At 43.5% G+C, this 10,013-nt stretch overlaps 1 protein-coding gene across 6 annotated transcripts in view; it reads right to left on the reverse strand.

Moving 5' to 3' along the window:
- Positions 1–10,013, reverse strand: part of EEF2K (eukaryotic elongation factor 2 kinase) — a 48,428-nt gene that overhangs the window by 19,014 nt on the left and 19,401 nt on the right. For all 6 annotated transcript variants that reach the window (XM_044433322.1, XM_044433317.1, XM_044433321.1 and 3 more), the window contains 3 exons: positions 3,992–4,052; positions 3,298–3,335; positions 340–511 (listed from right to left, as the gene is read on the reverse strand). In XM_044433322.1, coding sequence (XP_044289257.1) covers positions 340–511; positions 3,298–3,335; positions 3,992–4,052 — 271 coding nt within the window. The remainder of the gene's footprint in view (positions 1–339; positions 512–3,297; positions 3,336–3,991; positions 4,053–10,013) is intronic.

Here is a 10,013-nt window from a genome sequence, read left to right on the forward strand (position 1 = left end):
AGATGCCCCCCCCCCCACTTAAGCCAAGTTGGAAATCGGACAGTGCTGACTTGGAATGGGCCAAAATCTGGGTTCTTCATGCCACCCATACTGTGGTTTGCTTAAACAACACTTCGTGAGAACAAGACAGGATCAAACAGTGGTTCCAGATGCTGACTTGTTCCGAAACTATAGTTTAGCAAGCCACAGTTTCTGGAATTTGAACATTTTGGGAAATTGCCAAATTCCCATTAAGCTGCTGGTAAAACCGGATTTCTCTGTAATACCTAATTAACATGAACCTCAATAGGATTGCACAGATAAATCCAACAAGAGTTGATGTGAAAGTGAACATAATACCTGTTTGGGGGGCTTGTGCCTGTTGTATTCTTCTCCCCACAGCTTGGCCTCCATTTGGAGTCGTACATCCTCAAAGTAGACATCCCTGTTGACTGTTTCTATGTATCGCTTAGCCACATAGTTAAAGGCACCTTTCCAATTCTGAGTGTGCAAAAAATTAGACAGCTTTTTTCTGCAAGGAGAAGAAAAATGATGCAGAGGTTGGACTCGGTGTTCATTGAAAACACGACAGCATGGGAGCCTCCTCAATGTTAAGATTTTGACTGGGTTCAGACAACACAATAACTCACATTTAAGGGTAGAGTATGGGTTGAACTGAATTGTGGCTTGTTGCTGAATTATTGGTATTGTGTTATCTGAACCAGGCCAAGATCACAAACCATGGTAGAAAATCAAGAAGTCTACAATTCAACCATAAACCATGGGTTATTTTCATGGGCTGTCTGTGGTTAACAAGCCATGGGGTGTTAGCACAGTTAACTCCTGTTCAACAGTCCATGGTTCAATGACCACCCACATTCAACCAATACACAACTCCTGAGGGTGGGTTATCATGACATCTGAACGTAGTCGCTAGGTGCTGTGGGGGTTTTGATACAGCGCCATCCCAGAGCCTCTACAACAATGGTAGGTAGGCAGATTTCAGGCTTGCCAAAACGATTTTATTTTTTATTAGAATGCCGGAGTCCAGAGCCAGGTGCAAACTAGTGGCTCAGGTGGGCACTTGTATATAATTTTACTTATATCTTGTCTTTCCACTTCAAAACGTCACAAAGGACAATCCAGAAAATCAGATCAAAACAAACATTAAACTCAGACAGAAACGTTAAAAACACGATAAAAGGCAATTAAGGAAATAAACAGAACTTGGCAGACGACCAGCTATGCCAATAACTGCTAATACGCTGGGCAGCACATGTGCTACGGATGAACAAGCGACATGCCTTTGACTATGTGCTCAGTCCAGAAATTTATGAATTCATAAAACCAGAATTAATGCGCTCCTGGTTTCGCACACATAACCCCTATCAGCTGGTGTTGTTGTACTGAACAAATACAAGCAATGCAATTTGCTTGGGAGCCACCCCAGTGGGGCTTTACTTCTGTGGTCTATTATTTCCACATTTGCTCAGGCCGCATCCAGTCTTTTCACCAGTTCCTGGATGGTCCTCCACAAGAGAGAGTGACTCATACACGGAAAAGGGCTTTCCACCTCTATGGAATGCGGCATTCTGGACTTTTCTGGACTTTTTAATTTGTATTTCCATCTGAAATATGACATATGAGACTCAAACACTTAGTCACACGGCCAGCAAGCACATGTGAAACAAAAAGAAGCCGTTATTTGCAGTGTTTTAACTGAGAGGAAATGTCCCATTTCTCGACTGATAAGCAGAAGGAACTGCAGTTCCCACCCAAGATCGGTGCTTCACACAGTAATTCTATGACTGTCTACCAAGAAGCAAGTTCCACCGTGTCAGCCAAACATACTCCATGGTAACATGACTGCAGACTCAGTGATGTTAATGAAGTAGGAACTGAAATTCCAAACCTCGAGTTTCAACCCAAAAGATAATGAGTAAATGTCAGAATCCAGCACTCGTGTAGTCATGGGTTTTATTCTACATACTCGTAACTTACCCCTTTCTGGGGGGCAGGGGGAATGCAACAAAAAGTATTGTGGTACTTTAGCAGCAGACTTCCACAACTTGGTGCCCTCCATTTGCTTTGGATTCTAACTTCCATCAGGCCCAACCAACATGGCCCAGGATCAAGAATGCTGGGAGTTGTCATCCGAAACACTTGGAAGGCTTCTGGTTGGGTTAGGGTGTTCTAAATCAATGTTGGTTGAGTTCAGACAACACAATAAAGCACACTCGATGTTCAGTATGGAATGAGTGTGAGTTGATGCTGAACCATGGGTGTTGCTGAAATGTGGGTTATCGTACCGTCTGGACCCAGCTGAGACGACAAACCATGGTTTGTTAACCACAAACAACCCACAGTTCACACCTCAACAACGAACTATGGGTTATTCATGCACTGTTCGTGAATGAACCATGGTTGTTTTGCACAGCACAGCTGAGTTCAAACAACAAATAATCCACTTTTTAACAACAATATGTAAACTGCCCAGACAGCTTCAACTATTGGGCAGTAGAGATATTAAATAAATACCCATGGTTCACACTCAACCTATACTCAACTCCTGATTATGGGTTATCATGTCACTTGACCCCAGTCATTCTGAATTATGGCTGATTCTTCAGGGACTTCATGGGAAGCATTTCCAGTTTACATAAAACCTGTAGATTAAAGCAGACACAGTCTGCATGGAAAGCGTAAGTTCTAGCAATGTTTTGGGTCCCTCCGTATGTATTCTGTGTAAGTCTCACCACAACGACACCGAGCATGATGCTAACAGGGGAACTTTATACAAAATTAATAAATAAACCAATGGTCACCCTGCAAAACCGCATGCTTTGTGCATGCACCAGGGTTTTATTTTATTTATTTATTAAAACATTTCTATGCCGCCCCTTGCCGAGGCCTCGGGGCGGCTTACAACATCAAATAAAATACAAAATACATTAAAAAATGGGTTGGGAACTGGATGCTACTTCTCAGTCTATGGGATCCCCGCCATGCAATGATTTATAAACCTGTAGGACTGTCACTTGTTACGATGCACATACAGGAGCTACAGTTTCCTACACAGAAGATTACTTCCACGTAGGATTGTGCAATGTGTAAAATAATCCTGAATCAGTAGCCCATTTTAGCTATTCCTATGTTACAAGAAACACCTCATATTCCTCTTGTGCTGTTCTTCTCCCTCCAATGCACAAACTGTGATGATTGGACTACAACTGACTAAGCTCATGGGATGGAAGGAAAATGATTCTCCCCATCAGCAGCACACAGACCAAACACACTTCCAAGCAGTGGAAGACTTACGTTCTGAAGCATTCCCGCATCGCTCCTCGACCAAAAGGCTGGGGGAAAAATATAAAGATGATCAGGTATTATTTATTATGTATTTATTTATTTGGGATATTTCTAACTTGTCCAATCACTATGCATCTCTGGACAGCTTACGAACAAAATTCAGTAAATACAACAGTACAAAATATTATATAATACTCCAAATGGTAATAAGACTAATAACCCACAACTGACGTAAAACATAATTAAAATTTTTTAAACATTAAAATACTGGGTGAATAAAAAGGTCTTGACCTGGCGCCGGACAGCATATAATGTCGGCGCCAGGCAGACCTCGCTAGGGAGCAAATTCCACAGCCAGGGTGCCAGCACAGAGAAAGCTAATTATTAGGTATTAGAAACTAATTTATAACAGAAAAGCCTGAATGTACTACAAAAATTAACCCTGGAATAAATTCTAGACTTGCATGCATCCAAACAGTGATCTGTACAAATTGCACCAGTAATGTCTGAGCCACATCTTTTTCAGGGACTTATCTGATGTTTATGAGCAGCTAAAATAACATGCTAATTCTATTGTAGAAAGATTGCAGTCTGTCTCTGAGATGGAGGTCTATGCTATTTATCATGCCCTGACGTTCTAAAAAAATATAAATGGTCAGCAATGAGATGTAAATAGATAGAAAAGGGGCATGCTTGAGTTCACCTGTGAAGCCATTTTGATCAGAACCTCATCTTCAACCCACTCCCCGGTAACAGCGTTGTACCTGCCAAATTAAAACAGAGAAAACAGTCTTGATTGTTAAAAATGCACAGAGGAAGAATAGGTGATTGCCATCTATAAACCCGCTCAGCTAGCCGTTCTAACTTTGCAAAAGATGGTTAATGTGTGGTGCTTAGGAGACCCTGGTTCCATCCCCGTTCAGCCATGAGATCCGCTCTGGGCCAGCCAGGGACTCTCAGCCCAGCCCATCTCACAGGGCTGTTGTGAGAATAAAAGGGAGTGGGGAAGAACCTTGTAAATTGCCTTGGGTTCTTTGCAAGAGGAAGAATTAAGTGAGATATCTCTTGTACATGTTGTGAGAGTTCTGCTAATCCAACTGTTTATAAAAGCTTTAAATAAATAAATGCAGTGTAATAACAACATGGCATAATATTTATTTCCTGGGCTGAGGTCCTTCAGATTTAGGATCAAATTCCAACCAAGGTTTTTTTTAAATGATTAATGCAAACATTCACATAATTCTTTTACATGCTGCATTGTATTTCTATTCTTCCCCAAGATACTGAGCTCCTATTTAGGCAGTTTACAATACATGTTCCACAAACCCGTCAATTATAGACTAAAGAGTTATAATTAGTGACTATCTTTGTTTCTTTTGTGATCCTGTTATATTATAATGTATGTTGTTTTTCTTTTGTTTCTTTTATGTTTATTGTGAAATAAAGTAACATTCTGAGGGGGAAAGACTGTTCTCTTCTTCTGCTCCCTGCTGTTTTCCGGATTAAAATCCACACTCTTGCTGGCTTCCACGTATGTCTCCCCCTGGGAGGCAGGGCCCTTTTCACCAAAAAAGGGAGGTGGGAAAAGAGGCTTGGCCTCCCACAGGGCTTTCTTCTATCAAGAAAACTAAACAGACCGGGATGTTTAGAGTGGTATCATAGAGTGGTTTAGAGTGATATCATCTGCACATCTGAGGTTGTTGATATTTCTCCCAGCAATCTTAATTCCAACTGGTGATTCATCCAGCCCCGCCTTTCTCATGATGTGCTCTGCATATAAGTTAAATAGGCAGGGCAACAGTATACAGCCTTGCCAAACTCCTTTCTCAATTTTGAGCCAGTCAGTGGTTCCGTGTCCAGTTCTCACTATTGCTTCTTGACTCACGTATAGGTTTCTCAAGAGACAAATAAGATGGTCTGGTACTCCCATCTCTTTAAGAACTTGCCACAATTTGTTGTGATCCACACAATCAAAGGCTTTAGCATAGTCAATGAAGCAGAAGCAGATGTTTTTCTGGAACTCCCTAGCTTTCTCCATGATCCAGCGTATGTTGGCAATTTGATCTCTAGTTCCTCTCCCTCTTTGAAATCCTGCCTGTACTTCTGGTAGTTCCCGGTCCACATACTGCTGGAGCCTAGCTTGTAGGATTTTGAACATAACTTTGCTAGCATGTGAAATGAGTGCAATAGTGCGGTAGTTTGAACACTCTTTGGCATTGCCCTTCTTTGGGATCAGAATGTAAACTGACCTTTTCCAATCCTGTGGCCACTGTTGAGTTTTCCAAATGTGCTGGCATATTGACTGTAGCACTTTAACTGCATCGTCTTTTAGGGTTTTGAATAGCTCAGCTGGAATACTGTCGCCTCCACTAGCTTTGTTGTTGCTCAGACTTCCTAAGGCCCTTTTGACTTCACATTCCAGGATGTCTGGCTCGAGGTCAGTGACCACCCCATCGTGGTTATCAGGGACGTTAAGCTCTTTCTTGTATAGTTCTTCTGTGTAATCTTGCCACCTCTTCTTAATCTCTTCTGCCTCTGTTAGGTCCCTGCCCTTTTGGTCCTTTATCATGCCCATCTTTGCATGAAATGTTCCCTTCATATCTCCAATTTTCCTGAAGAGATCTCTGGTCCTCCCTATTCTATTGTTTTCTTCTATTGCTTTGCACTGTTCATTTAAGAAGGCATTCTTATCTCCTCTAGCTATTCTCTGGAATTCTGCATTCAATTGTTTGTATCTTTCTCCCTTGCCTTTTGCTTCCCTTCTTTCCTCAGCTATTCATAAAGCTTCCTCAGACAGCCATCTTGCTTTCTTGCATTTCTTTTTCTTTGGGATGGTTTTAGTTGCTGCCTCTTGTACAATGTTGCGAACCTCCGTCCATAGTTCTTCAGGCACTCTGTCTATCAGATCTAATTCCTTAAATCTATTTGTCACCTCTACTGTATATTCATCAGGGATATGATTTAGGTCATACCTGAGTGGCCTAGTGCTTTTCCCTACTTTCTTCAACTTAAGCCTAAATTTTGCGACCATAAGCTCATGATCTGAGCCACAGTCAGCTCCTGGTCTAGTTTTTACTGACTGTATAGAGCTTCTCCATCTTTGGCTGCAGAGCACATAGTCAATCTGATTTCTGTGTTGACCGTCTGGGGATGTCCATGTGTAGAGTCGTCTCTTGGGTTGTTGGAAAAGAGTGTTTGCTATGACCATCGTATTCTCTTGACAAAATTCTACCAGCCTGTGCCCTGCTTCATTTTGTACTCCAAGGCCAATCTTGCCTGTTATTCCGGTTATCTTTTGGCTTCCTACTTTAGCATTCCAATCCCCCATGATGAAAAGGACATCATTTTTGGGTGTTAATTCTAGAAGGAGTTGTAGGCCTTCATAGAACCGGTCAACTTCAGCCTCTTCAGCACCAGTGGTTGGGGCATAGACTTGGACTATTGTGATGTTGAATGGTTTGCCTTGGATTTGAACTGAGATCATTCTGTCATTTTGGAGACTGTATCCCAGTAAAGCTTTTCCTACTCTTTTATTGACTATGAAGGCTGAGGGATTCTTACCCACAGTAGTATACCTGATGGTCATCTGAATTAAATTCACCCATTCCTGTCCATTTTAGTTCACTGATTCCTAAAATGTCGATGTTCAGTCTCGTCATCTCTTGCTTGACCACATCCAGCTTGCCTTGATTCACGGATCTTACATTCCAGGTTCCTATAGAGTATAGATCTTTGCAGCATCAGACTCTCCTTTCACCACCAGATACATCGGCAACTGAGTGTCCTTTCGGCTTTGACCCAGTCGCTTCATTCTTTCTGGCACTGCTAGTACTAGCCCTCTGCTCTTCCCCAGTAGCATACTGGACACCTTCCGACCTGAGGGGCTCATCTTCCGGCGTCGTATCTTTTTGCCTTTTGGTACTGTCCATGGGGTTTTCATGGCAAAGATACTGGAGTGGGTTGCCATTTCCTTCTCCAGTGGATCACGTTTTGTCAGAGCTCTCTGCTATGACCTGTCCGTCTGGGGTGACCCTGCACGGCATAGCTCATAGCTTCATTGAGCTATGCAAGCCCCTTTGCCACAACATGGCAGTGATCCATGAAGGAGCGGTATTAGGTAGTAAAGACATAAAATGTGCATATTTTATATACACACACACACACATAATTGTATGTTCCTATTAAAGCAGAAAGGAAGAGTGTTTAGCCAAACGTGCTTCTCTTATCTGTTTTAGTGCAACGGCTGTGGCTAAATACAAGTACACCGTGACACACGAAACAGAAAGACCAGTTGGTCGAATTTCACACTGAATGCAGACTTCGCTTCTGCGTACAGAATGTCCTGGTGGTGGATGAGCATGTCCGCACAGCAGGAATTCGGAGAAGCCAGAGGTCACTTCAGCTCTCAACACGTCTGCAGGTCTTTGGTGTACCGATTCTTTATACAGGTCTATATTTCGGTCAGGCCTAGCAGAGCATCATGCACTCCGAACAGAAAGAAAACGCTATTTTTACGAACGGCACAGTGTGTTACCAAGAAGGCGAACTATTAATAGCCAGGGAGGAAAATATTTCTGAAGCATTCTCTTCCTTATTAAACTAACTCTGAACAAGTTTGTCCCAAGCTAGAATGATAAACAAAGGAAAAATTAATACTTGGAGGATCGAAACAGAAGAGATGTTTACACAAGGACGAAAAGACACACTGAACATGGATAACTTGAATAACAGAGCAATCCTATGAGTGCGGGTTGCTGAAATGTGGGTTATCATCTTGTCTGAAAGCAGCCATGGTGAACACAACCCAGCAGCAAACCAGGGGCAGTCTTCATGGGTTGTTTGTGCTTCACAAGCCGTGGCTTGTTAGGGCAGCTAGATTGAGACCACATGATAACCCACGCTTCAACAACAACCCACAGGTAACCTATCCTCCAACCTCAGAGGGTGGTTAGTCACTGCCTAAGGACAGTGCCAGAGGACGGTGCAAATTCCTTGCTCTTACAAAGGCACAGACACAGCTATGATCTTAGGATGGGCATCGGAGTCCCTGTTTTTCAGTCCCCACCCCTTGTGACTATTTGGAAAAGCACTGCAGTGGGTGTAGTGAGTGAAGCTGACTGCCACCCTTGACGGGCAACCCGGGGACTCCGGAGAAGTTGGTGGAGGAGGAGGAGGAGACGATGACAAGGACAACGATGGAGCAGCAGCAACAGGAGGAAAAGGCAGTGCTGCCAACGGTGAGACAAGGAGCTTTGGGGAAGCAGAGAAGCGAGTTTGGGGGATGCAAGGAAAGGTACAGGCCTTGGAAGCATCCTCAAGGTCTGAGCAGGAGAGCAAGAATGTTTTGGAAGGGACAGGAGGGGTTGGAGAAGGGGAAGAGGGAAAGCCGTTGCTTTGGCTGATTCCTGGCTCCGTGACAAGGAATCGGGAGAGAGATGAGCTGCCCAGCTGGAGGGTGCGCACAGGTCTTGCTGGCTGTCCCTCTGCCAGTGGAAGCCACCCTGAGGGTGGAGTCCACAGAGTTACCAAAAAGGAAGGCTTTGGGGGAGACGTCCTGAGCTTGGGCTCAACTTCCTTGACATGAGCAGAAGCCAAGCTTCCAAACTCACTCGAGAGCTTTTAGACTGGCTTGGTCTCGCGGCTGTGCAGTGCCAATACACACCTGCTTTGCAAAGAGACGGCCTGGCATTTTGGGGCCAAAGGGCAAGAAGGGGAGGGCGAGGCTCGTGACAAGGGCCTTGTTGCCAAGGATGGATGCGACAGCATCTTCGGAAGAACCGAAACAGAGGGAAGGGAAGGAGAAGAAGAAGAAGATGCCTGGCTTGGCCCAGTCCGAGAGCTTCTCCGTCACCATCTCCACTTCTGGCCCGGTAAAGCAGCCAATAGGCTGAGAGGCCCATCTTGCTGAAATGTTTTAAACCAGAGAGTTGTAACCCTTCCTTTCCCTTGTTTGCCTGTTGACAGAAGGGCTTTGGACAGACACTCTAATCTTGGAGTCCTCCATCTATCAAGCATCAGTTCTCTAGGACTCCACTTTAGCTAAGGTTCAGAGAAAGGTTAGCTAATTTACGAATATTTCTTAACTTTTAAGGCTCTAAATGGTTCGAGGTCATGGTATCTGAAGGACTGTGTTCACACATACACTCGTGTCCCTATGTTAAGATCTCCCTAAAGGGTCTTTCTTGAGATTGCTTAGGTTGGCTGGAACAAGAAATAGGGCCTTAATGATAGCCCTCAAGTGTGGAATATATGCAAGCCAATCTTGCAGACTTTTCTGTTCAAGGCAATATTTAACTGTGTTTGCAATTAGCACTGTATTTTCAGAACAGCTCGTCAATTTACTCTGCTATGTTCATTAAACTAATATGTTTTTGTACATCACCTTGTAAGACAAAGCCCTACAAATGCTAGAAATGTTTCAAACAAAGATTTGTAAACTAGTAATGAACACTGATAATAAAATTTGCCATACAAGCAGAACACCAGCAAGCAGAAACCTACTAGATCATAAAAGTACAAGTTGTAAACAAAGCTGCTAATTAAAAGTGTTAATGTAATTATCACCCATTTCATTTATTCCATTTGTACCTCAATCTAATTCAATATCTACCTGTTATAGTGTCCTGTTCAATGCCCCCCCCCCCCCCCCCCCCCCCCCCCCCCCCCACCCAAAAACACAACCACACCCAGACAATCAAAACAACACAACACCGTGTCTAAACACC

This window comes from Varanus komodoensis, unplaced genomic scaffold, assembly GCF_004798865.1.
Source record: "Varanus komodoensis strain SLA01 unplaced genomic scaffold, ASM479886v1 scaffold26, whole genome shotgun sequence".
NCBI classification, from domain to species: Eukaryota; Metazoa; Chordata; class Lepidosauria; order Squamata; family Varanidae; genus Varanus; species Varanus komodoensis.